The sequence below is a fragment of the Myotis lucifugus genome, unplaced genomic scaffold (assembly GCF_000147115.1).
Source record: "Myotis lucifugus unplaced genomic scaffold, Myoluc2.0 scaffold_47, whole genome shotgun sequence".
Classification (NCBI taxonomy): domain Eukaryota; kingdom Metazoa; phylum Chordata; class Mammalia; order Chiroptera; family Vespertilionidae; genus Myotis; species Myotis lucifugus.
Window position 1 is genome coordinate 5,625,197 of NW_005871095.1, and position 27,530 is coordinate 5,652,726.

Here is a 27,530-nt window from a genome sequence, read left to right on the forward strand (position 1 = left end):
CTTCAATGAGATGAAGGGAGCGTTTGTGAGTTCTTTTCCTTTCTATATTGTATTAAAAGCATCGTACTCTGTAAAATATTGAAATATAAGTAGGTTTGGAAAATAATCAACATCCTGTTATGTCATTTAATATTCTCATTGTGTGAGGTTTATTAGCTGGCGGAACAATGAAGGGCCAGGCTCCCGGTCACCCTAGAACTCGCTCTTCCAGACGAGCAGTTCTGTGGTCTGGGGACCCCGTATATGATCTGCAGGAGGTCTGTGAGAAAATAATATTTTCATGACAGAAGTAAGACATCTTTTCCACCTCATTCCTGCTGAGCACGCAGGAAATTCCCCGAGACCATGGTGCACGGTGTGTGATGTCAGCACAGAAGCAGGTAGAGACGCCAGCTCCCTTCCATGAAGCTGGACTTTAAAGAGATTTGTAAAATATGTAAAACAGAGTCATTTTTCTCAACAGATTTTTGTTTTGTATGAAAAGTATTTTTTTAAAAATACTGGTTAACATGTATTTGTGGGTTAAGTTAATGATTAAATAGTTTTCAGTTTCAGTTTTAATTTCTAATGTAGAAAAATTATATACACACACCTCTACATGATCAAGAAACTCAAATCATCAGAAGCTCTTTGGGGACCTCGCTAATGTTTGGGAGAATGAAGGGTCTGAGGCCAGACAGTTTGAGACCCTCTGTCCTGGGCCCTGTCCTAGCCCCTGACTTTGGAGACCTGCCCTGACCTGTGGTATGGCTGGTGTGATCTGTGCTGCTCCCTTTCCCTTGCTGGCTGGCGGCTGTGTCTTAACTTCAGTTCTCGGTTTGGGCATCATTTCTTTCAAACACATTAAACCTCAAGTTAGGATGACTGCTTTCCCTCTGGATATCCATGGGAACGCCCATACACCTCGTGGGCAGAGGGAGCCCAGGACATCTTTCCCACAGCCTCCCCTGTGTGGTTCATCACTCAGGGTCTACTGCAGAGTGGATGCACCCTCTCTCCCAAGAGCGCAGTCCCTGGGTCCTGCGCGCAGATCATGAGTGAACCGGGTGCTTTGTTAAACACTGTGTGTGGACACCCTTGTTTATCATTGGGATGGTTTTACTCGTGAGGTGTTATAGGTACATGCTCCCAGGATGTGGTTAACTTGCTGTGTTGTAATAATGTGTGTACTATGCTACATATATGTGTATTTTTTTAATTTGAAGACAGATAACGAGAGGATATTCTCACAGCACCTTCTGAACCGCCTCCTTCCTGACCACACGTATGCGGTGATCTCTGGTGGTGACCCATTGTGCATCCCAGACCTCACATGGGAGCAGCTTAAACAGTTCCATGCTACGCATTATCACCCCAGTAATGCCAGGTGATGTTTTGTTTTTAAGGTTGGATGGTGTTGGATTATAAGTTGACTTGCTTTTTCTTACACAGTGATAAGCTTCTCTCACATTTATCAGGGAAATGTTTGCTTAAGAGCCAAGTAAATTGAGACAAGATTCTTTACTTCATAAATTGCCTTTCTCATTTACTTGGACGCTCAGTCTCAAGGTCTGCAGTGACACTCTTGCAGCCCAGCATGGTGGTTACCCACCTCCTGGAGGAGGGCCTGGGCAGAGTGACAGGTGCCCATAGCTTCATGCCTCAGTCCCAACAGTGCCCCAGGAATGGCGGTGGCAGTTATTAAACCTTGGATACTTATTTTTTGATAAATTGCTTATTTCAGAGATCACTAAAAATTAAACGCTGATAAAGGGAACTACAAATATGAGGGTTTACCCTCAATACGTGGATTATTGAGCCTAAAATATAAAGATATTTTCTTACATGAGATAATACCATTTTCACATTTAAGAAAATAAAAGACTTGCTCAAAGCCACCTACCACAAATTCAGACTTTCCAGTTGTCCCCCAAATTTGTGACCTAAGTGAGGCCCACAAATTGCCTTTCATCATCATTTATGTCTTTTTAGTACCCTTTGTGTAGGATGGTGTCCCCTCTGTTTTCATTGAAACTGAAGAAAGTACGCAGGTTGCCTCTGGATTTTCTCAAAACTTATGCCAGTGGGGTTTTCTAAAAACTTTCTGGGCATCTGATTGCCTTTCTGTGGCATTGGTGGATGTGTTCCTGTGTTTCCCAAAGGGGACTTGGCTTCAAAGACTCGGTTACCTTCATAGTTGATGCCTGCATCCCTGCTGCATCCAGATGTCTAGGACCTGCTTACACAGGGGGAAGCTGCAGCTGGTTGCGGGTCCCCACGGTGACAGCGATCCCCACTGTAAAGCTGGTTCCTGCCAGACCAAGGCGTAGGCTGGGGTGGTAACCAGCACCTTGTGGACATGGAGTTCCTCATCCACCTGTGCATGTTCTCATATTCATTGACGATTCTTGCCTGGAGCAATTCCTTCTGTAGAGTTAGTAAAGCTTTCTCAATAATAATTGTACATGAATTAGCTGGGCTTCTGTATAGAAGAGCTTTCCCCATCCGCAGGGCTGTGGGTTACCCTGAAGACAGGATTCTGAGGGGAAAGGCAGGGTGCTTGTTTCCCTTGGCTGTCCAGTTTTGGGGAGAGGCATGGCGGCAGTTGCTCTTCCAATAAAGATACCCTTTTCTTTCTAGCCTTGTTTGGTTTGTTTTATTTTTTAATATCATTATACTCATACACATATTTTTATATATGTGTATATCTGAGGTGTGAGATCACATGGATTTTTTAATCTTTTTATGTTCACATGTCCCAAGTATGGCCCAAGGGAGCTCCCTCAAGCTCATCCTGTCAGACAGTTTCAGTCTTCAGTAACTTTGTTTTCTGTCCTCCTACCCAAACCCAGGCTCTTCCTGCTCCAGGTGTGCAGCTAGTCATTTCCCAAGGTGGCCTGTGACTCATGGGGACAGACATTTATAGACTCGTGTCTGCACGGCGCTACTGTTTGAGTGGAAATTTTTTAAGGATCTTTTAGATACTCATTCCCCAAATGTTTTTTATTTTTTATTTTTTTTTGTTAATCCTCACCTGAGGATATTTTTCCATTGATCTTTTAGAAAGAGGGAAAGATAGAGAGGAACATCAATGTGAGAGAAACACATCAATTGGTTGCCTCCTGCATGCACCCCGACCAGGGCCAGTGCCAGGGAGGAACCTGCAACTAAGATATGTGCCCTGGACCGGAATTGAACCCAGGACCCTTTGGTCCGCAGTCGATGCTCTGTCCATTGAGCCAAACCAGCTAGGGCTCATTCCCAAAATTTTAACCGTAACCGACATTATATTAAAGTAGAAGATCAACTCTATGATTATAACCCTTTCCCCCTGGCTGAATAAATGTGTTGGTTTCAAAATGTGTAATCTGAAATTTGTAGCCTAAAATTGAACTTTGTGAAACTCTTTATCTTTCAGTTTTACATGGATTATTGTGTTACTGTAGCCAAGGTCACAAAGTAGTTTAACATAAAACTTATTTGGTTTTTGTATCACCGTTAGAGTAGATTTAAAATGAAGAGCAGTTATTGCCAAATTTACATTTAATTCTTCCTGTACAACTTTTGTTTGGTTTGAACCACCTATTTATAAAAAGAGCAAAAGCGTCTGTTTGGTGTTTATAGTTAAACTAAGTGTAAAAAAAAAGTGTTCCTCTATAGAGTTCATTTCCACTTTGAAGCCTCTTGTTAGCTAATATATGTGTATGTGTGTATGTATATAAAAAGGCCATCTGTGCTGATTTCTAATCTTTTAAACTAAAATAGTCTAATATATTCTCTAAAATTTGTAGGTTCTTTACTTATGGTAATTTTCCGCTAGAACAGCATCTGGAACAAATTCATGAAGAGGCTCTGAGTAAATTTCAGAAGATTGAGCCCCGCACCACCGTGCCGCCTCAGAAGCCTTGGGATAAGCCGGTGAGTGCGCCCAGAGGATAATCAGTGTTTTACCAGCCTGTTAGTATGTGGAGACAAAGACTCCAATTGTGTGTTGATAACGGGATTTAAAATGTGGTTGTGACTCTTCTCAAACCTAAAGAAGGTTACAGTAAAGCCTCATTATAACAGACTAATTCAGGCCAGGGGTGTCCATTAAAGCTGAAAGTCCGTTACTTAATAAGGTAGGTTTTCCAAATGCATACCTTAAAAAATTGGCAAATTAATTAGTTTACCTGATTTTACTTATGTGGACACATTTGTGTAATTAAAATTAAGTATGTATGAAAAGTTTAATTTCATAGAAAAGTTTTCTGTATGTATTACTGTCATTTTAAATTTATACTGAATAGGTCTAGTAAATGCGAACATTCACCTGTCATCTCAAGTAAACGGTTGGGGCGTGGCTTAGTGCACATCAGAACATCTGCCACATGAATTAAAACTGCTGCAGAAAGACTCACCATGAGCATGAAGCAGTGTGATCACGTGCTAATCCTTTCCCGAAAATTTAGAAGCAGTGGCTCTTGAAATTAATTATGTAGACTATAGTTGTAGACATGTAGTATTTATGTCAGCGAAATTACTACAGTGTTTTTTCCAACATATGGCCTATTTGCTAAAATTTGTTAAAAATAACAGTGAATTAATAACAAAAAATAACCTGTTAATTTAATTACCTTTAAGCAAGTCTTGGTTAAAAGCATATTAAAATCAACTGGGTGTTAATTTTCACATATGACATGTAGACCTGTAATTTTGTGGGTTAAGTCTGAAGTCCATTAAGTTGAGGTTTGCAAAATTGAGTATTTGCTGTATTTTTTTTTTGTCTAAAGTTTTTCTCCTTTTTCCCTGATTGATGCCCCCCACCCCCACCCCGCCATTCCCACCCCCAAGGCAAGCTCCCACTGCCCCAGTGTCTGTGTCCATTGGTTATGCTAATATGCATGCATACAAGTTACTGTTTTTGTTTTAAAACAAAGTTAATTTAATGAAAAGCATCTCTTGGACCATTTTATTCCTCTAGGTAATCTATACTAGTTTAAACCCATTCATTCACGTGCTGTGCCTACTTCATGGTTTTACAGAGGGAATTTCAGATCACCTGTGCTCCGGACTCAATGGCCGCAAGTTCCTCTAAACAAACAACCGTCAGTGTCAGCTTCCTCTTACCAGAGTAAGTATCCATGTGGAAGTAGGAGACGCAGGTGAGCAGGGTCCGATTTAGTTCTCTGGTCAGGAATGAATGGTTGGGTGGTTAGGGTTCAGGGTTACAGCAGGTAGGTCTTGGATGTCAGTGGGGTTTCTGACAATGTCTAGAATAGTTTAAGGGGAAATCTCTGAGTAGCTGTTCTGAAGGAAACTAACTTCTTCCTCACTGCATTTAAAGCTCAATTCTAGAGAAAAAACCGGGCTCAGAACAGAAGTCGTTACCATTGGGGTCACAGGTGGCTGAGTGTGAGAAGAGCACTGTGAACGCTGCTGAAGGGTGTGGGCAGCAAGGAACCCTGCCTCACTCCACCCGTCATGGTTGTCTGCCCTCAGAAGCTTCAAGGCTGACAGAGTTGCCCCATCTCCGCAGTGTCTTGTCTGCCATGTAGTGTGACAGTGCGGTTCGAATTGAAGTAGTACTATGTCAGAGTGCTTGCACACACTCCTGCAGTAGCATTCCTATGCAGCTAAACTGACTCTATGGTTTGGACTCCCAAAAAAGTCCTAGTATAATTACTCTCTTTTGCTGATATAACTATTAAAATAGAGGTTGGAATGTAAGAATTTCTACTAGAACTTCAACTTCTTTGGAAAAAAGTATAAACGTAGTACTGCTTATAATGATTTTGAAAACGTAAGGGACAATGGTTTTCTCTTTTTCTCTTCAACCCCCCACCCATGTCCCTCTTAAAATGAAGGATCACTGACACATTTGAAGCCTTCACATTAAACCTTCTGTCTTCACTCTTGATCGGCGGGCCCAACTCCCCCTTCTACAAAGCCTTAATTGAATCTGGACTCGGCACAGACTTTTCTCCTGATGTTGGGTAAGATTTATCTTCAGATGAGATCATTGGTTGCTATTGGGGGCAGTTTTGACATTTGACAATGTGACACATTTTTTTTTTTTGTCACAACTGGGGAGGGAGGGTTACTACCATGTGGTGGGTGGGGCCGTGGAGGTAGTATGCTTCACATCCCACAGTCACAGGATGGCCCCTCCTGCCCCAGCACAGAACTGTGCACTGGAGTACGGATCCGGTACAAGTTAACACATTGTAGACCAATGGTTTTACTGCTAGCTTTACCCAGTGATCAGATAAGTTTCTATTGAACGAGCACAAAAACACTTTACATAAATGTTAAAGGGATGCTTTAAAATTAAATACCCATTGCATTTTGAAGTTATTTATTACATGTTCTTACAAGCTAATATCTTTTTTTTTAAAGTATGATACTTTGTAAAATACTGTGTAATGTGAATCGAGAATTCTTGTGATCCATCCACAATGTGTTAACTTATGTTCCCTACAGGGGGTATCTGGAAAAAGGCAGCTTTTTAAAGATCTCAGAATGGCATACTGGCATCTATTTTTAAAGTCAGGTTGTTAAATATTGTTAGAAATCTTAAGGTTTTGTAAAACTGAGCAGTTCTCTATTTTTAGGTTTATTTTGCCATAACTCTAAAGTTTAAGTTGTAGTGATGTTTAGAAATGTTAAAAAGATGTGATGTCACTGTGATCAATTATGTCTGAGAAACAGGTATGTGAGGATACGGCTTTCATTGCTTTGTCCTGGAGGACTTGGGAGTTTAATGTTCTTAGCTCTGTTCTGCAGTATATTTGATCTTGAAGTGAAGAAGCGCATGGTGAGTGAGTGATGGAAGCCATACGGACTGTAATGCATGATCACCTTTCCTATTCTAGATACAATGGCTACACACGGGAGGCCTACTTCAGTGTGGGCCTGCAGGGGATCGCCGAGAAGGACGTTCAGACGGTCCGAGACATAATCGACAGGACCATTGACGATGTCATCATGTACGTATGATCCTCTGCACCAATTTGCTCGCCTTCTCAGTTCCTAAATACTTTACAGCAAGGTCCAGCCTTCTCCATTATTGGCCATCTCTACAAAACCCCTCATTTAGTTGCTTAAATAGTATCTCTGCTCTCTTGTTGCAAAAACATTTGTTTTAGTACTTCAGTCATTTTTATTACTAAATAATATTCCATGTGTTACATACCACATTGTTTACCCATTCATCACTTCATAGACATTGGGGTTGTTTCCACTATTTTTGGAGGCTGGATGAATAATGCTGCTATGAACATTTACTAGTATGTATAAGCTTTTGTGTGGAGACATGTTCTCTTTTCTCTTGGCTAGATAACCCAGAGTGGAATTTCTGGGTCAAGTGGTACCTCTATATTTAACTTTTTGAAGAATTTTTAAATCAAATTGTTTTGCAAAGTCACTGCACCAAGTTAAACCCCACCCAAAATTTATGAGAGCTCCAAATTGTCTAATGTTTAGGATAATCAAATTCTTACAGATCTTCCACTAATTTTCTGGTTTATGATTATTATATCCATCCTGGTGGATTTGAAATAGTCTCTCTTTTTTTTTGGTTAATCCTCAACTGAGGTTATTTTTTTCCCATTGATTTTTAGAGAGAGTGGAAGGGACGGGGAGAGACAGAGAGAGAAACATTGATGTGAGAGAGATATATCAGTTGGTTACCTCCCGCATGCACCTGGACCAGGGCCAGGGATCAAGCCTGCAATCAAGGTACGTGCCTTTGGCCAGAATCAAACCCATGACCCTTCAGTCCATAGGCCGATGCTCTAGCTACTGAGTGAAATTGGCTAGGGCTGAAGTAGTCTTGATTTGCACTTCCCTAATGATAAGTGATGTTGAACATCTTTTCATTTGCTTACTGGCCACTGTGTATCTTCTTAGGAATAATGTGTATTCAAATTCTTGATCCGTTTTTTAATTGGGTTATGTGTTTTTTAATTCTATGATTGTGAAAGTTATTTAAATGTTCTGTATTTAAGGCCCTTATCAGATAACCTGGTTTGCAAATATTTTCTCCCATCATACGGCTTGTCTTTTTGCTTTCTTGGTGGTGACCTCATCACCCAAAGTTAATCTCCTCCCGTCACCATGTATTTGACCCCCTTTATCCTATTCATCCTCTCCCCACCCACCTTCTCCTCTGGTAACCACCACACTGTTATCTGTGTCTATGAGTTTGTTTGTTCCTTTGTTGCTTTTTATTTTATATCCCCCATTTGAGTGAAATCATATGGTTCTTGTCCTTTTCCTTCTGACTTATTATTATTATTTTTTAAATATTTTTATTTCAGAGAGGAAGGGAGAGGGAGAGAGAGATAGAAACACCAGTGATGAGAGAGAATCATTGATCCACTTGCCTCCTGCACACCTCCTATTGGGGACCGAACCCAGGCATGTGCCCTGACTGGGAATTGAACCATGACCTCCTGGTTCATAGGTTAATGCTCAACCTATGAACATGGGCAGAGCTGTATGTCTTCTTGGGAAAAGTGTCTGATCAGGTCCCTCTGCCCATATTTTAATTGGATTGACTTTTTGACTTTTGTGTGTGTGTGTGTGTGTGTGTGTGTGTAGTTGTATGAATTCTTTTATATATTTTAAGTATTAGCCCTTTATTGAAGGTATTGTTTTGCAAATATCTTCTATTCAGTTGGTTGCCTTTTGATCTGTTGATGGTTTCTTACAGTACAGAAGCTTTTTAGTTTGATACAATCCCATTCATTTATTTTTATTTTTACTTTCCTTGCCTTGGGGTCAAGTTCATAAAGTCCTCTCTGAGACTAAGGTCTATATGTTTAGTACCTCTGTTTTCTGCTATGTATTTTATTATTTTATTGATTTGTTTTTAATTCTCACCCGAGGATATTTTTTCCATTGATTATTAGAGAGAGAGGGAGGGAGAGGGAGAGACAGAGAGAAACACCAATGTGAGAGAGACACATCGATTGGTTGCCTCCTGCATACCCCTGACCAGGGCTGGGAGCCTACAACCAAGGTATGTGCCCTTGACCGGAATTGAAGCGGGGTCCCTTCAGTCCGCAGGCCAATGCTCTATCCACTGAGCCAAACCAGCTAGGGGTCTGCTATGTATTTTATTGTTTCATGTCATATATTTAGGTCTTTAATCCATTTCGAGTTAATTTTTGTATATGGTGTCAGATAGCAGTCTAGTTTTATTCTTTTGCATGTGGCTTTCTAATTTTCCCAGCACAGTTTATCAAAGAGGCTTTTCTTTCTCCATTGTGTATTTTTGGCTCCTTTGTCAAAAATTAATTGCCCATATACATGTGGGTCTGTTTCTGGCCTCTCAGTTCTGTTCCATTGGGCTATATGTCTGTTTTTCTGCCAATACCATGCTGTTTTGATTATTGCAGCTTTGTATTAAGAAACATTTCTTTCAACATCTCCATTTTCAATGTTTCTTTAGGAAAGGATTTGAAGATGATCGAATTGAAGCTTTACTTCATAAAATTGAAATACAAATGAAGCATCAGTCTGTCAGCTTTGGACTCGCCCTGACCTCTGTGTGTAATTTCTCAAAAAGTTTTTCTTTTTTTTTTTTTTTTGTTACTTTTGGAATTAGTGGTTCTTAAAAATACTGTATAATTGCAATTCATAGAAACTTTCCCTTGAACCTTGAAAGTTATGCTATTTTGCATCTGATATAACTTTACTTTTAATTTAGTTTGTCTTTTTACTAGGTTGCTCAATTGGCTTTTTTTTTGGTATCTTATGTTTATATGTAAAATAGATTTACACAGACCACTTTAAAGGAATTGATAATAAGTATTGATCTGTTGGTAATTATATTTTCTAAAAATAGTTTTAAACCTGTGCTTTTTCTTATTTTATTAGGGACAAAAAGGTTTAAAATTAATTTTTTCTTCTTTTAATCAAAGAATGACTTAATTTTCATTATAATTAGTCATCTGTGGTATTTTTTAAACATAGAAACAGATTTTAATAAAATGCCCTGCCTTTGATATTTACTGAGCTGATGTGGAGTTCACTGTGTAATGTGCTTTGTGGATTTAAACCTCTGCTCCAGTACATAGCCTCCTGCTGGAACCACGATGGGGACCCTGTGGAGCTCCTGAAGCTGGGAAGTCAGGTGGCTCAGTTCAGGCAGTGCCTTAAGGACAATCCAAAGTTTTTGCAAGAGAAAGTGAAACAATATTTTAAGGTAAGAAAATTAGAGAATTTAAGTCTATAATTTTGAAGTTGAATTTTATAATGAAAGGAACATTGCGAACATAATCTACATTATGTAAATCAATTTCTGTTAATAAATAGGTGACATGATTTCTTAATTATTAATCAGAATTTTAAATGCTCATATTAACTTAAAAACTCGGTTTTCCAGATTCAGATGTGATTTGACTATGTGTTATGTTTTTATGTATGAGTATTTGTATGTGTATGCATTAACAAAATATATGCACATTTGTTAATAGAACATACAGAATATGAGAACAAGTCACCTACATGTGTGAATATTCTGGTTATTTTTATAAAGGATTCTTTTGATGCTTGCTCCTTATTTCTGTAGATTTCTGGGCATTTCTGCTTGTAAATTCCCTGGTAGATAGTTGTCAATATGATAGAACTTCTAGCGAGACCCTGACCATGGTGGGGTCTGTCGTGAAGGCTGACCGCTGTTCTAGGTGCCATTGTTTTGGTCATGGGGCATGATTTGGTCATTTGACCTTCGATCTCTCTAAGTTATTATAATCTATTTTGCATGAAAGTTTTTTTTTAATTCTCCCACTTCTCTGTAGTATTACATACACATGAGCATTTTGTGTGCTAGTGCTTTCAGTTGTTGAAATAAATAAGGAAACACATTAAGTCACCTAACATTTTTATATTAAGCTGATGTCTATTTTGTCTTCATAATTTATAATATGTTGAATGAAGATTCAGCCTTTGAGAGATTAATAGTATAATGAGGACTAGATAAAAATTAAATTTTTTCTAATTGTCTTCAATGTAGACTGAAGTTAAAAATTTATATTAGAAAGTGTGAACAGTTTCCTTCTACAACCAAGATGTAAAGAAAATGTTGAGTATTAATACATTTATGGTTGCAACATCATAACAATAATCACACTAATAATAGTAGTAACAGCATATATGAATTACGTAATTTCTACAAAGCAGGTATGATTGCAAGAATTTTATCTGGCTCACGTACTCTCTCCAAGACAATCTTTGGATGAGTGCTGTCCTCACTATTTGAAATGAAACGTGGGACTCGGGACCAAGAGCACACAGGCAGAGAGGCTGGTTCAGCATGTCCGGCTTTAGTAACATCTTGTTTTAATTTGGCTCTTTTGTTGCTGTGGATGTTGTTGCAGAATAATCAGCATAAGTTGACATTATCAATGAAGCCAGATGACAAGTATTCTGAGAAACAAGCACAAATGGAAACAGAAAAACTGCAACAAAAGGTCAGCGCTCTTTCCAAGGAGGACAAGCAGCAGATCTATGACAAAGGTCAGACTCTCAATTTTGTTCCTGGTCGTTTCTTAGCCTTTGCCCAACCCATATTTTATAAGAACTTCTGTTTATCAGGTGCTGTAACATGCCCCGTCCTGTGTGTTGTGTAGCAGTGTGTAGTGAACTGCCACCCGGCACTGTGGACGGTGTGAGCTGTGAGATCAGAGGAGGCGGGTCTCGTCTCAGTGATGGGGAAAGGCGTGAGCTGTGGTGAAGGCCCACTCGGGTCTGTGTGGTGCAGGTGCAGTGAAGACAAAGTTGTAGAATTTCTTACAGCACCGAACATATACTTACTGGGAATCCCAGTGGTCCTACTCTTGTTTACTTAGAAGAAATGAAGTGTGTGTCCACACAAAACTGGAAATAACTCACATCTCCGCCAACATACTTTGTCCATAAAATGCAGTACTCCTGGGTCATAAAGAGGAACACACTCATTATTGGTGAATCTCAAAAGCCTTTGTTAAGGGAAATTAATTAGCCAAGCACAAAGAATACCTACTGAGTGAGTACATTTAATGAAACTCTAGAAATGGCAAAAGGACAGCGACAGAAGGCAGTTGAGGCCAGAGTGGGGGCGGGGAATAGCCTGCAGTGAGCCAAGAGGGCACTTCCTGGGTGCTGGAAATGTTCTGTATCATGATGTGGTGGTTCATTTGTCAAAACTTACTGAATTGTATCTTTTAAATTGTGAATTTCAACATGTGTAAATTATGTATTGATAAAGTCTCATTAAAATATACATGTAGTACACACAGAAATACAACACCCCCATTTTAATCAAGCTAAGTTTGAGGCGACTTAATCTAGTAAAGGCAAAATTAGTGTCAATATGCAACCTATTATTCTTTATCTCTGAATTCTTTAGACATACGGCTATTTTAGATCTTCCCATAAATTTAACATGCTAATTGAATAATAAACACAAACTTTTGTGAGTGCCAGTTGACAAGTTCCATCTATCCTTTTTTTGTTTTTATAATTGAGGTCTATTTGATATACTAATCTTGGGTGTACAACAAAATCATTTGCTATATGTATGTATGTATTATGATGATCACAGTAAATCTAGTTAACATTTGCCACCATACATAGATACAGATTTTTTTTCTTGTGATGAGAACTTTTAAGATTTACTCAGTAACTTTAAAATATGCAATATAGTGTTACTAACTTTAGTCACCATGTTATACATTACATCTCATGACTTATTTATTTTATAACCAGAAGTTTGTACCTTTGACCCTTTTCACTCATTTTCTACCTCCCACCCCTACCTCTGGCAACCACCAATCTGTTTTCTGTATCTATAAGCTTGGTTTTCTTTGTATCTGTATTTTTTATTCCACATATAACTGAGATCATATGGTATTTGTTTTTCTCTGACTTATTCATTTAAAATAATGCCCTTGTTTCATTTGTGTTGTTACAAGTGAAAGGATTTCTTTTTTCTTTGTTTATGGGTGAATGATATCCAATTATGTATATATATCATATTTTCATTAATAATTTTTTAAAATTATTTTTAAATTTATTTTTCTATTACAGTTAACTCTATTAGTTTCAGGAGTCTAACAGAGTAGTTAGACATTTATATACCTTTCAAAGTGATATATCTAGTATCCACCAGACACCATGCAGTTATGATAGTATTGACTGTATTTCCTACACTGTACTTTACATCCTAGTAACCGTTTTTATAACTGGCAATTGGTACTTTTTAATACCTTTTTCTTCCATCGCCCCAATCCCTCTCCCATCTGATGACTATCAAACTTTCTCTGTACCTATGAGTTTGTTTCTATTTTATTTCGCTTTTTTAGATCCACATAAAAGTGAAATATAGTATTTGTCTTTCTCTGACTTATTTCACTTAGCATAATACCCTCTAGGCCCACCCATGCTGTCACAAATGGCACATTTCATTCTTTTACTAGATGCCCGGTGCACAAAATTTGTGCATGGTGGAGGGTGTCCCTCAGCCCAGCCTGCACCCTCTCGCAATCCGGGACCCCTTCGGTAGGGTCCCTAGGACTGGCTGGCGATCAGGGCCTATTGGGGCTTTCCTTCCCCTGGCTGCCTGCAGCTGGCCCCAACCGCACTGCTGCCACTGTGGTGCTGCTCCCCTTCTCCCCTGCCACCGGTTGCCTCCCTCTGTGGGAGACAGGTGTGGGGTGCGATCGTGTGGCTGGCCCTCGTGTGGCTGGCCCTGGCCTCCCTCTGCAGGGCGATTGCTGGCCGGCCCCGCACACCCACCATAGCATTGCTGGCCAGTGGCCTGGGCCTCCCTCTACAGGGCAATTGATCATGGGGCTCCGGAATCAATGGCTCTGCGATTGATGGGTCCGCAGAGAGGGGCCCTGCACACCAGCTGGGTAGCCTGGGCCTCCCTCTGCGGGGCGATTGACCACCCAACAGAGGGAGGCCCTGCCACCCACTGTAGCGCTGCTGGCCAGGTAGCTTGGGCCTCCCTGTTTGGGGCAATCGTGGGGCAATAGGGGGCCCCCCCACCAATTGCATCACACCCGCTTTGGCTGGCCTGGCACCAGTGCATGTCATAGCATGGTTTTCCGGAAGGTCATCTGGATGGTCGTTCTGCTGTTCGGTCGTTTGGTTGATTTGCATATTACACTTTTATTATTATAGATGGCCAAGCAATATTCTGTTGTATATATTTCTCACATCTTTATCCATTTTTCCATGGATAGACACTTAAATTGCTTTCATACCTTGGCTATTATAAAGAATGCTGCAATGAAAATAAGGATGTATATTTCTTTTAGAATTAGTGTTTTTATTTTCTTCAAATGAATACCTAGAAGTGAATTGCTGGCTCATACAATAGTTCTGTTTTTAATTTTTGAGGGACCTCTATACTAATTTTTTATAGCAGCTGTACCAATTTACAATCCCACCAATGGGGCACAAGATATCCTCACCAGCACTGATTATTTTCTAGGTTTTTTTAATAGTAATCCTAATGGATATAATATGGCATCTCACTGTGGTTTTTATTTGCAATTCCCTGATGATTAGTGATGTTGAGCATCTTTTCATGTCTGTTGGCCATCTCATCTGTTTATGCTCTTTAGAAAAAATGTCTATTCAAGTCCTCTGCCCATCTTTTGCTATTGAATTTTATGAATTCTTTATATTTTGGATGTAAAACTCTTAACAGATATATGATTTACAAATATTTTCTCCCATTCCATATGTTGCTTTTTCATTTAGTTGATGGTTTCTTTTGCTGCGCAAAACGTTTTTAGTTTGATTGAGTCCCACCCATTTTCCATTGTACTGTTGGTGGGTTTTTTGTTTGTTTTTGCTGTAAATAAGATTATATAAATTTCAGATATGCACCATTATAATTTGACATCTATGTACTCCAAGTATTTGTGCTCATCACCAAATGTCTAGTTTTCATTCATTACAGTGTATTTGACCCCTTACCCACTTCGTCTTCTCACACTCCTTTCCTTGGTAACCATTGTTGTGTTGTCTGTGTCTATGAGTGTTTCTTTGTTTGTTTTTTTTGTGTGTTAGTTTGTTGCTTTCTTGTTTTATATTCCACATATGAGTGAAATCATATGGTTTTTGTTTTTCTCTGACTTATTTCTCTTAGCATAATGCTCTCCAATAATCCATGCTGTCACAAATGGCAATTAAATCGGTGAAGCCACAATGGAAAACAGTATGGAGGTTCCTTAAAAGATTAAGAATAGATCTGTCATGTGATCCAGCAGTCGTTTTCTGGGTATTTACCCAAAGAAAATGAAAACACTAATTTGTAAAGACATATGCACCCCTATATTGGAAGCATTATTTACAATAGCCAAGATATGGAAACAAACATCTTCCATTTTTACTTAAGGCCATTTGTACAGAAGGTAATGCATGCCTAAGCAACAGAACATATGCTACCTGAGTGATTAGATTCCTGGCCTGGCCGTGGAGGTGTGTGCTGTTTTAAGGAAATAGTTACTCTAGTGCACACCTGTGTGGAACGAATGGGGGCCTGTATTACAAAAATGTGCTTTTATTTTACAGATCACTGCAGCGTTCATTAAGTAGGACACAGTGCTAGTGCATTTAGTGGTTATTTCATCTCAGTTAGTCTTACATGTGTAGTTCAGCGTGAGGAAGCAAAGTCCAGTCTAAAGATAAGCACCAAGGGAAAATGGGAATGGGAAATTATCTGATTTAAAACTCTAAATAACCTTCCAGTTTAGGGGTCTATAATGTAACATATTAAGTACTGTGAAGGGCCGTAGTCCCTGCCATTGGGAGGGAGTTCACCTGGGAGCGGACGAGAAGATGCCAGCGGTTTCTGTGCATTCAGAAAGGAGCAGTGGGTGTTTCAGAGGACAAGGGAGGTGGGCCTTTGAACTGTTTCCAGGACTGACAGGCAAAGAGGCAAAAGACCTCCAGGCCAAATGCACAGAAATAGAGAATGTCTGAGGGTCACGGTGTTGGGTGACTTGGTTGATTGGGGTGGGGGTGACAAACCAGGTGAGGAGGGCCTTGGATATCCAAGAGGTTTGAGTGTAAGGTGCATGGAGCCACATCCCCCTGGTGCTGTGGGATGAGCTGGGGACGGGCCTGCGAGGGGAGGTGGGTCAGCCTGTGCTTGGACCTGGGACCCAACCCCAGCAGGGCCTGTAACAAGCTGTCCAGAAACCCACCTTTGCCTCAGGGGTCAGTTTTGTGGTCACTGGCTCTCTTGGAACTTCAGGGAGGTGGACCTGGAGGTCAGGGCAGCTCAGCGACAACAGGGGATCGGTTATCTGGTGACATGATGCAGTGTGTGTTTGACAGATTGTGCGGGCTGTTCACACGTGCACTACTCCGCTCTGTCCTTGGTCACGCACGGAGCCCTTTGGCTCCCTCCCGACAGTCAGTGGTCTGTGCAGAATGGGGAAGGGGAGCCTTTCCCTCCAATCAGACCAGTGGCAGGCAGGCCCAGAGCATGTGTTTTGAGCATGTTTATAGTTGGGAAAGTATGCGATGGGACAGTAGTTTGAAAGCTCTAAAAATGAGTTCAGTCCCTCTATCTAGCATAAAACCTGGGAGTCAGGGACCTGTCTGAGCAAAGTCCCACCCCCACCAGCACAATGGTTCCTTTAGAGCAGTGATTTTCAACCCGTGTGCTGCAAGAATTTTTAGCACACACATGCAATACCTGACTGTTTAGTCAGGGGCACTGACCTCTTTTCCCTTAGGTTGTCAAATAAAAAAGTGATAACCAACACAACAATAGCTGTCTGGTGTGAATGAATTGAAATTATACCTTTTTTTTTTTATCAGATGAGCAAAAAAATTTTGCATGCTGCAGAGTTTTAGTAATTAGTTTATGTGTGCCGTGAGATGAACAAGGTTGAAAATCGCTGCTCTAGGTCATTGAGAGTGAAGATTAGGGAAGAGCCACCTGCAGTGCTTATGCTTCTGCTTCACTTTGGCCTGGCAGTGCTCACACCCCAGCACTCAGCATGAGTGGGTGCGAGTTAGCGACAGAAGAGATGAATTACAAAGACCTTTCGGTTATTATCTTCCTAAATGTTCATATATTTCCCCCCCTTCTTCCTCCTAGGTTTAGAATTACAGACTCAGCAAAGCAAAGCTCAGGATGCCTCATGTCTGCCGGCGCTGAAGGTGTCAGACATTGAGCCCAGAATCCCGTTCACTGAGCTGGCGGTGTCCCTGGCAGGTCAGTGAGCTCTGGTCGGCATGGTGCTCGGGCCATGTGAACCATGGGAGCACCCCTATGACTTTGTAGTCCTGCTCTTGATGCTTCCCTGGGTGCTGTTTCTGCTCAGTGACGACAGACTTCTCTACCCAGGAGGAGCCTGTCCTTGCCTCCCAGTGGGGGTGGTGGGCTCTGTTCCCAGCCTCTGCAGTCAGGAGAGTGTGAGTGATGCTGTTCTGCATTAGATGCAGCTCTTAAAGGGCTCAGGCAGCCTTTGAACCCCCGCCATCATGCTCTCCAGCTCAGCTGGCAGTCTAGGCCAGGGGACAGCCTAGGGTGGAGGGACGGGAAACGCCGCACAGCGCCTTGTGTCAAGGTGTGAGGAGCCAACAGGAGTTTCAGGCCCCTGGCATCTCGAGTTTCATCCTGGAGTTTCCTCCCTGGTCTGTCAGCAGCTTCTGGTTGGAAGCACAGAGGCCTCTCTGGCACAACGTTCCCTGTTGGAGTGGATATTCAGCTTCCACGTGGCAAGACGTGACTTCATTGCTCTGTCCGGAGGGAATTCTGACGGCAGCCTTGCACTTTGACTTGTCCCTGCCAGTGTAGGAGTGTAGAGCGTTTGAGTATCACGTTGACTTCTGTGAAGCGTCTGTCACTGGCCATCTGTTTGTAATGGCCTGTCCTGTTTACCACGTCTGAGTTTTTGTGTGCATGTGCGTGCACATGCAAAGGAGACCCTGTCTTCTGGAAAGCGGGTTAACATCCCACTGATCTAACCCCCCACAGTTTGTGTTTGTCACTGAAAGTCATTAAGTGATTATTATCAGAATTGGTGGGGACAGGTCAGTCACCAGTGAGTACCTTAGTTCCTCTGCTGGTTTAGGGCACTGTGCTAGGGATGTGGAAAGAGAACACAGAACGTCCCCCTGGGGAACTTGGGACCGGGGGTGCCGGGGGCTTCATGGTGGGGCCATCAGGTCCTGGGGAGGGACTTGTTAGGATGAGAGGCATCTGGGCTGGGTGAAGAGTGGGGTCTGTGTTGCAGGAATGACAATCCACTCTGAGTAAGGAGGTGAGGCGCACAGAGGCCAGCAGGGTCCAGCTTGAATGCCAGGGCATTTGTTGACCCGAAGCACACTGCTTCTCTCTCCTGATTCTTCAAAAAGCAAGGAGCTCTTTAGTATTAAAGACGGTTTAAATTTTACCATATAAAAGTACAATAGGGAAATTTGTCTAAATTATAGCAAATGAGTAGTATTTCTTTGCTGATGTAAATTTTAAACCACCCTTGAAAAGCACTACCATTTAAAAAATAACTGACTGCATGATTGCAAGTGTAATGGTAAAAATTTGGAAGTTAAATGCCTCTTTCTCCAGCTGGAGACGTCCCTGTGCAATACTGCGCCCAGCCCACCAATGGCGTGGTCTACTTCCGGGCCTTCTCCAGCCTCAACACCCTGCCCGAGGAGCTCCGGCCCTACGTGCCGCTCTTCTGCAGCGTCCTCACTAAGTAAGACACGTTTGCACGCTCAGCACACGCTTGTATATTTCATTGGTGGATATTCTCTGTGTTCCTTTTGTTTCAGTGCATTCATAATCTACTTTTTAGTGAATCATTTGTTTTTCATAATCCATAGCATTGTTACAGTATATAAAGGGTACAATATTTGTTGAGATTTTTCTTATGAAAATCACATTTCCTAAAGTATAGCACATTAAATATTTATAAGCCTTGGGTATAAGTGAAATTTTCAAAATATCTACCTCAGCAACTAAGCTCTTTAAGATTGTGAAAAGAATCACGGTTTTGCATCAGAAAATGTAAGTAATTAAGTCTGACATGTGGGCCTGGCATGTCCTTGAGCCGCCATGCCGTCTGCCCTTGTCTGCGCTGGTTTTGTGGTCCTATCATCCTGGGTGAGCAGATGCCTGAGCAGATTTGAGAGCACAGACGGGCACAGCACAGCTGCATGTCTGTCCTGTGTCCCTGTTCCTCTGCTGGCTCTCGGAGGTTGAGGGGGGCAGGCTGAGCAGGAGGTGATGGGAGCTGTTAGCTGGGTTCCTTTCCTATAATCCAGGTACATAGAGGCTTCGAAGGGAAATCACCGCAGTAAATGGCTGGGCCCTGTGTCCTATATGCACAGGAGCTAAATGCACTGCAGAGTGACTGCACAGTTCCCTGCCCTTTAAAAATATATGGTTCCATCTCTTTGTCCTTTTATGGCTGTGGTCATTTTAGAAAAACCTCACCGTGTCGCTTGGCTTAAATTACTTCTCTCACTAGGAACAGCAGTTAGAATGTTTCTACCAAAAGCAACATCAGTGTAGTGATGACCTCAGCTTTTCTTAAAAATGCAAAAAGGCTTAGTTTTTAAATTTCACCCCCAACACTACCAAATATTTGAACAGATAGTCTGTCAGATGTTTTGGAAGAACAGAGTAGGGAAGACACAGTGAATTGAACATTTGAAAGCCTAGCACTGGGAGCGCAGCTCAGCATTTTACGTTAGTGCTGGATAGCGGGTGTCTGGTGGACTGGACAGTGCTGAGTGACCCCCTGAACAGGAGACCCGGTTTCTCCTGGGGAGAGGGCCCGTGACGACTCAGCCTGCGTGTACATTTGAGGTGTAAGAGGTTTGTACAGGTGTGGATCTTGGATTGAGCCGAGCTTGTAATTCAAGGTGATGGGGCCGAGATCACATTGGTGATTAGGGAACTCCCCGCTGTTCACAGGCTGGGCTGTGGAGTCCTCGACTACAGGGAGCAGGCTCAGCAGATAGAGCTGAAGACGGGTGGGATGACCGCGTCTCCCCATGTGCTCCCCGACGACTCCCACCTGGACACCTACGAGCAGGTAACATTTGTTTCTCCATCACAAGGTGTTCGAAGGTTGGTTTCTCTGGTGTCTATTTTTTTCTTTTAAATAATTTCTTTTCTTTCCTGATTTAGGGTGTATTTTTTTCATCTTTCTGCCTCGAGAGAAACCTACCAGACATGATGCACCTGTGGAGTGAAATATTTAACAGGTAACTTGATTTGCAGATATATTAATGCTGTGGCCGTATCACAGGGCTGGTCTGAAGTGTGCTAAAGGGAGGTTTTACTCTCTGGTGGCTTGATTTCAGAGCCTAATTCCACTTGTAATTCCTATGGACTTGTAAAATTTCTCAGGATGTGTACATTGTCTGAAAACTTACACATTCTCCATGCTATTGAATGGGAACTGAGTGGGCTCCAGAAACTTAGCATACTCTTCCTGTCCATAGCCCGTGCTTTGAGGAAGAAGAACACTTCAAAGTGTTGGTTAAGATGACTGCTCAAGAGCTGTCCAACGGAGTTCCAGACTCGGGGCACCTCTATGCATCCATCAGAGCCAGCAGGACCCTGACGCCCGCGGGGGACCTGCAGGAGACCTTCAATGGGATGGACCAGGTGATATGCAGAGGGGACCATTGGGTATTCCGGGTTAGCCAGGTCTTGCAGAGTTAATAAAATTACCTGGTACTAAATTATTTATATCTCAGCAAAGCTAACTCTCTAACTGACCAAATTTCATGAGGAACTACCTTCCTCTCTCTTCCCCCCATTCCCACCCCTCCCCAAGGCAGGCAGGTGCATCTGGCACAGTGTCATTGTTCCCCTATCGAGACATCTGTCTGGTTTCCAGACTAGGGAGGAGTGTCTGGTCCCTGCTCTGCCCCAGTAGCTCCCTGCTCTGCTCGGGGTGTCTGCTCTATGTGCTGGTTCCTTTGGCTTAGGTGAGGTTGATGAAGAGAATCGCAGAAATGACAGACATCAGCCCCATCCTGAGAAAGCTCCCGCGCATCAAGAAGCATTTATTAAACTGCAACAATATGAGGTAGGGGTTTGTGGTTTGTTCTGAGCAAAGATAGTAATGATGCATCCAGTTTCATTGAGTGTAGCGTGGAGATGCTCTTCAAGTGAAGGTGTAGGTTATAGAATTGATTCTAATTAAGAAATTTCATATGGGAAAATTTCATCCTAGAACTGTGAGGTGGATTTACTGCAAATATTTAGTCGTATTGCTCCTAAAAGTAAACAGCACGTGTTCTGTAAATGAGCCGTCCGTGAGACCCAGTACAGTTAGCTTGCTCAAGACCAGAGTAAAAATGAAAAGTTCTTGTGAGATTAATTATGACACAATTGTTTAGGAAAACACCTAGGAGCAGAGCTGTCCACATACAGTTGGCCTGAAGCCCACAGGTTTGTGAGCGTGAGCAGAATGTAAAAATGATTGACATGTTGTGTTATCAGTGACACGGATTTAGGTTAGATTGTAGCTCTACATGGAGAGTTCCAGGACCTTCCCCGTCAGTTTCTTGGACTCACCAGCAGGTTTCCCCAGACCATCTGGGTGGCAGGAGGGGAGCCTAAGCTTGGTGAGGGGCCTGCCCTGGGCAGAACTGACTGCCAGTTTCGGGCCAGCACGGACACTTGTACCCATAGTGCCTTAGGCAGCTTAACCACTTGGACCTTCTGTTCCCTCCTCCATAAAACAATACTTTGAAGATTTATGCCAAAAAAGAAAAGAATGCATTGCAGTCAGTATAGTGCCTGGAGTATAGTTAATTACTATAATGGTGTGTAATTTAACTGAAATAAATTTAGGATTCAGGGCCAAAAGAAGAAAAATACACTGTCAATTTACTGTATAGCTCCAATAACTCATAGTATTATCTGTGATTCTGTAGAATTTGGAAGGGTTGTATAAAAATACATTTTTGAGAGAATAGGTGGCAACTTACAATTTCCTACTTTAATGACCAGTTTACACCTGCAAACTGTTGACTTCCCTTCTAGACAGGAATTGCAGTTTCCAGTCTATGACAGTGTAAGTGTGAAGGTGTTGGCAGCTTCAGGGAAACAATATTTAGAGTCAGAAACGCTGTCTTTCATCTTGACAACTGTATTAGCTGTAAGCCATTGAAAGATAAGACAAGCTTTCTGATTACTTGAAAGCATTGTGGTGAAGTATCAAACTGTGATATTTCCAGATTTGGCTACTGTTTCTTTTTAATATTTTTGAGCATTATTTTATACAAAAACAATATACTATCTCCTTTTTATTGTTATTTATACTAGATGTAGTAAGGGTTTCCTGTTCATACGTGATTTTTTAAACAGATGTGCAGTGAATGCGACCCCGCAGCAGCTGTCTCAGACGGAACGAGCAGTGGGAGACTTCCTCAGAAGCGTGGGGCGAAGCAAGAAGGAGCGGAAGCCGGTGCGCCCCCACGTGGTGGAGGTGAGAGCCCTCCCAGGGAAGGACGGGTGCCAGACTGTCCTGTGTGTGGGCGCTGGCGTCCGCATTGCTGATGAGACCAGGTTGGGTGCGGCCCAGGGCTGACCCAGTTAGAAGTGAGTTCAAACCCTCTAATTTGGCCTTGGACCCTGTGCTTCTATTGTCCCTGGAGCACTTGGGCACATTCTCCTGATGAGGCAGGACACTGGGGTCTGAGGTATGCTCTTATAAGAACAGCCAAAAATGGTGCCCTGAGGAGGCCGGTCCGGTTGCAGCTAGAGGCTTTCCCCCACTCAGCAATGCACTGTAGGCTGTCGCTCAGTGGTTCTCAACCTTCTGGCCCTTTAAATACAGTTCCTCATGTTGTGACCCAACCATAAAATTATTTTCGTTGCTACTTCATAACTGTAATGTTGCTACTGTTATGAATCGTAATGTAAATATCTGATATGCAGGATGGTCTTAGGTCACCCCTGTGAAAGGGTAGTTCAATCGCCAAAGGGGTCTCGACCCACAGGTTGAGAACCACTGCAGATAATCACATCTAGTAAGCGCTAGGCATGTGATTAACCTCCAGAGTGGCTCTAATCTCGCTCACCTGGGTCAGCAGAGAAGCCTCACTCCTCACGCACAAGGCTGACAATATGCACGTTCTACAGAGGATGAACTTTCGCTTTCCCCTTGGTTATGTCCATGTGATCCTCATCCCCCAATGGACCTGCCCCCCTGCCTCTCAGAGTCCCAGCTGAAGGGGTGTGGTGCCTCGGCTCCCAGACCATTTAAAAATCCATAGAAATCTATGTAGTTAAAATGTTGTTTAAAACACCAAAGCAAATGCGCCCTAACACTTGTTATTAGCTCTATGAGTTTTCTGGAATATATCATCTTAGCTATTTGAAGTGAATTTAGGATTTTTCTCATTTCTCTTGGAAACATTTTCAGAAAGCTGTGCCTAACGGATGTGGAGGAAGCGCACATGTTAGTGGATGCCAAGTCGTCAGAAAGCTGATCACAGTAAGTGAACACAGCCCTGTCATTTCAGAACCAGCCGGCCCAGTTCGACTCTGGATAGGCTGGCGGCCCATTCCAGGTTGCCAGTCAGTGCCTCACTGCTGGCACGCAGGACCAAGGAGTCCTGTCTCTCGTCCTGGTGCCCATGAAGACCTCTGTGCCTCCACATGGTCTCATCACCATGCCTCTATTTTAACTTGACTGCCGAGTCAGTGTTAATTCACCAACTGGACAGTGTTGTCCTGGCCACACACACAGCTTGGTGATCTGGGCATTCGGTTTGGCTCATCACAGAGAGGGCAACTGTTCCTGGCGAGAAATGGAAAGGAAAGGAAAGCTCGCACAGTCAGTGACTGACAGAAATGACGTGGAACGAGCTGTTTCACTGTGGTTGTGTGGCGTGTTGTGATCGTCAGTGCCTTGCTCTCAGATGAGACCATGGCTGGTGATGCCCACAGGAAGTAGGACATTCAGAAGTCCAGGTGGCACCTGTACGGGAAGCACCCGTGGGCCACTCCCCATGACGCAGCCTGACCAGGGCTTCCCTTCCCTCCGCAGGAGCCCACTTTCACGCCCTGCCAGATGAAGACACACTTCCTGCTTCCGTTCCCCGTGAACTACGTCGGTGAATGTGTCAGAACTGCCCCCTACACGCACCCTGACCATGCCAGGTACAAACGAGGAGGGCAAGGAAACCACGACTCCAAGGAGAGTCGGGGAGGGAAACGTGGTGGGTCCGAGAGACTCAGAAACAAGCGGCTGCCCAGGCTCCAGAACTGCACAGAGAAAATGAGTCACATTGCTCAGCGTTTCTGTCCGTTTATTTCCGTATCTGTAGGAAAGGGGCATGCTCTGTATGCTAGGCCATCAGGGTGGGAATGTGCATTTCGATGACTAGAAAGATGTAGTGAGACCATGAAAATGTTACAAGAGGTATCTGTGGGTAGTGGGATTATTGATCTCTTTTGCCTCTTTTTGTATTTTATAATTTTCCAATAGTGAATGTGTGTTCATTAGGTAACATAGAAGTAATAGAAGTTTCTAAAGAAAAACACGTGGAGGGCAAACCCCTGTGGGCAGAGTGGAGCCCGCCCATGAGGACGGCACAGCCACCCTGCCCCGTCTTTAGGAACACGCTTCTCCCTTCAGCTTCTCACCAGGCTGTGTCCCCTGCTGGGCCGAGTGCTCACACAGAGCAGGGCCGCCTGGACTCATGCGGATGGCAGTCACGGTGTGGCCCCGCTCACTGTGCCCTGGGAAGGTGCTTTCCAGACCATCCTTTTCCTTCCAGGGCATCAGCTGTTAGCATTCATAATGGACGTTAGTGGGAACATAGAAAACGCACACTCCAACCAAGGGAAACCCTAGGGAAGATGCCTGTGGAAAGTTAGTCAAGAGCCTTCCATGTGCGCATGCACACACTCACACTGATGTGGGGGTCCGAGTTGTGGCTGCAGCTTTAACATGCTCCCTGTGGGTGGGAAGAGGTTAAGAGGGAGCTAGAAGTGTGTGGGAAGGTGTGTCCACTGCCACCCGTCATTTAAGCCACTGCTTTATTTTTGTCTTCACCTAATTATACACTTGACATTTTTAAAAATTACTTCCTTGCCAGCCATGTTTTTAATTTGCATTCTTAATCATTTATTTCAGTCTGAAGATCCTGGCACGTTTGATGACTGCAAAATTCTTGCACACAGAAATTCGAGAAAAAGGTGGTGCCTACGGTGGAGGTGCTAAACTCAGTCATAATGGAATATTCACCTTTTATTCATATAGGTGAGCTTTTCTCTGACCATCTCATACATGTGGACACAGTGTCATGTCACTGACAGTCACTGGCTCAAAATCATCAATATCATACCTCAGACAGTGGGGTGAGCGTGAGAAACAATTGTTCCCACTTTCCCCACCTCTTCGGCACTTAACCACACCCAGCACTGTCCTTTCGGTTTTAGGGACAGCAGGAAGGAACAGGAAACTTTGTGCCTTAAATGAATCTTGGCACTTTGGTGACAAGCATATTTCAGTAGAAGGTGACCTGAGCAGTGTTCTGGCTGATGGAATTGTAGAGGCTGGGCTCCTGGCTCCACTGACTGCTTTTGCCCATTTAACTTTCTCTGCCCGAAGACACGCATCCTAATATTCTAGGGAAAGGACTCTTTGTGCCTCTGAGGCACTACTCTTTACCCCCGACTGCTGCAACTTCTGAACATTTCCTAGTGGCCGGGCTGGGAGCTGCAGCACAGAAACCACCACCTAAGGCTAAGGCCCCCGTCTCCTGGCCCCTGTAGTCCGTAGTATTGGGCAAAGGCCTCTGCAGCCCTTTCCACTGAGACGGTGCTGGGGCTCCAGGATTGGCCCAGATTGGGTGATTATTCAACTATTCTGAGTGCGTCCTTTGGAAAGGAGCGTTTCCATTTAACCTTTCTTCGCGTTTCTCCATGAGTCTTTCATTCAGTCCGACGTTTCCTCCCGAGGAAGTCGCAGTGGGTGCATTTAATAACCTGGTGTGAGGCTGGGTGAACAGACCCCATCTTCAAGGGCAGGGAGAGGGTCAGATGGCCTGTGGCCAGGTTTAAATTTCCAGAGTGTTGATTTTTGGACTAAGCATAAAGTTAATAGCTATAAAGTGTTGAAGCTGTGAAGTCAGCATGTGATTATTGCTTATTTTTTTGTGGTAAACGTGAGTAACTAACTGTTCGGGTCTCCCAGGGATCCACGTTCCACAGAAACACTCCAGTCTTTTGCGAAGGCTGTGGACTGGGCCAAGTCTGGGAAGTTCTCACAGCAGGACATTGACGAGGCCAAGCTCTCCGTTTTCTCTGCTGTGGACGCTCCTGTGGCTCCTTCGGACAAAGGTACGTGGAGTAGAAAACACAAGCACCTGGATGGATGGTGCGACCAGACAACTCCAGGCTGAGTTCCCGAGATGTGTACCCATCTCACCTCACCTCCGGCCGCCGCCTCCTTTGTGACACGCCAGTGTCCACCTTGAGAATGAGCATCTCGGTTGGCTGCTTGAAAGGGGTCGCATTTCACCATCTCAGAGCTTCAGTGACTGCCAGTGCCCTGGGCAGGGGCAGAGACCATCCTGACTCGGCCCTCACTCATCTCCATCCTCTTCCCCAAAGGGGCCTGGGTCAGGGTCAGCCACCTAGGAACAGGGTCTGTGGAACGGTCAGCCGCCACATGCTGTCCCTGCCAGCTTCCCCAGTCACCTGTGTTCCTTCAGGGCTGGACCACTTCCTATACGGCCTCTCAGATGAGCTGAAGCAAGCGCACAGGGAACAGCTCTTTGCCGTCCACCGAGAAGGTCTCATTGACGTGAGCAACAAGTGAGTACGGTCACGTGGCCTGAAGTGTGACCCTGCGGGCGGCTGATATGGAAACAGTCCTGACCCCCGCCTTTTCAGGTACCTCGGTGTCGGGAGGAGCACCCACGGGCTGGCTCTGCTGGGACCAGAGAACACGAAGATCGCCAAGGACCCGTCCTGGATCATCAGATGACAAGGAGCTGCGGCTGTGCTCGGGACGCGGCTAACGTGGCTCACAGGCCCCAGAGAAGCAAGCCGAGCCAAGTTTAATTTGGAAGGTTTTTCCCAAATATCTTCCTCATTTATTAATCTTAAAATTTTGCCAAAGGTATGTATGTACTTGCCTGTCAGGTCATCCCCAAACTCTTCTATCTTAAAGAAGTGGGTGATAATGAAGAATGGAAATAATCATGTATTAAATGCCACAGATGCACAACTGTTGTAAGACTTTCTGATAATGATAGAACATTTATTTAAATACTTAAAATAAAAGGCAACTCTGACCTACCTGTGCTTTAGTCATTTTAAATGACATTTTGCTAAGTAGTTCTTAGGACCTCTAATAAAAAAATGAGTGAAATGAATAAGTGAACAAAGGTATGCCAACATCGTTTATAAAAAAGTGTGGTCACACCAAGGACCTGGGGAAAATTCTGGACAGACACACCCTCAGCAAGGCAGCCTGATGGGATCCCTTTCGAGAGCTGGTGTGTTTGGTGTTAATAAGCATTAACTTGTTCCCATTTTGTCTTTACTGAAGGGCTCTGTCTCA

At 43.3% G+C, this 27,530-nt stretch overlaps 1 protein-coding gene across 1 annotated transcript; it reads left to right on the plus strand.

Moving 5' to 3' along the window:
• The first annotated feature begins 6 nt into the window (after positions 1-6).
• Positions 7-27,265, plus strand: LOC102430504 (presequence protease, mitochondrial). Its single transcript, XM_023753589.1, has 22 exons — positions 7-25; positions 1,206-1,366; positions 3,771-3,897; positions 5,004-5,092; positions 5,826-5,954; positions 6,834-6,947; positions 9,416-9,512; positions 10,037-10,171; positions 11,346-11,484; positions 17,075-17,191; positions 18,548-18,680; positions 19,904-20,024; positions 20,120-20,196; positions 20,437-20,602; positions 20,929-21,029; positions 22,316-22,436; positions 23,376-23,447; positions 24,003-24,115; positions 25,095-25,220; positions 26,157-26,302; positions 26,677-26,779; positions 26,858-27,265. The coding sequence occupies exons 1-22, from the start codon at positions 11-13 to the stop codon at positions 26,949-26,951; spliced, it is 2,496 nt and encodes an 831-aa protein (XP_023609357.1). The 5' UTR covers positions 7-10; the 3' UTR covers positions 26,952-27,265.
• Positions 27,266-27,530: the final 265 nt, after the last annotated feature.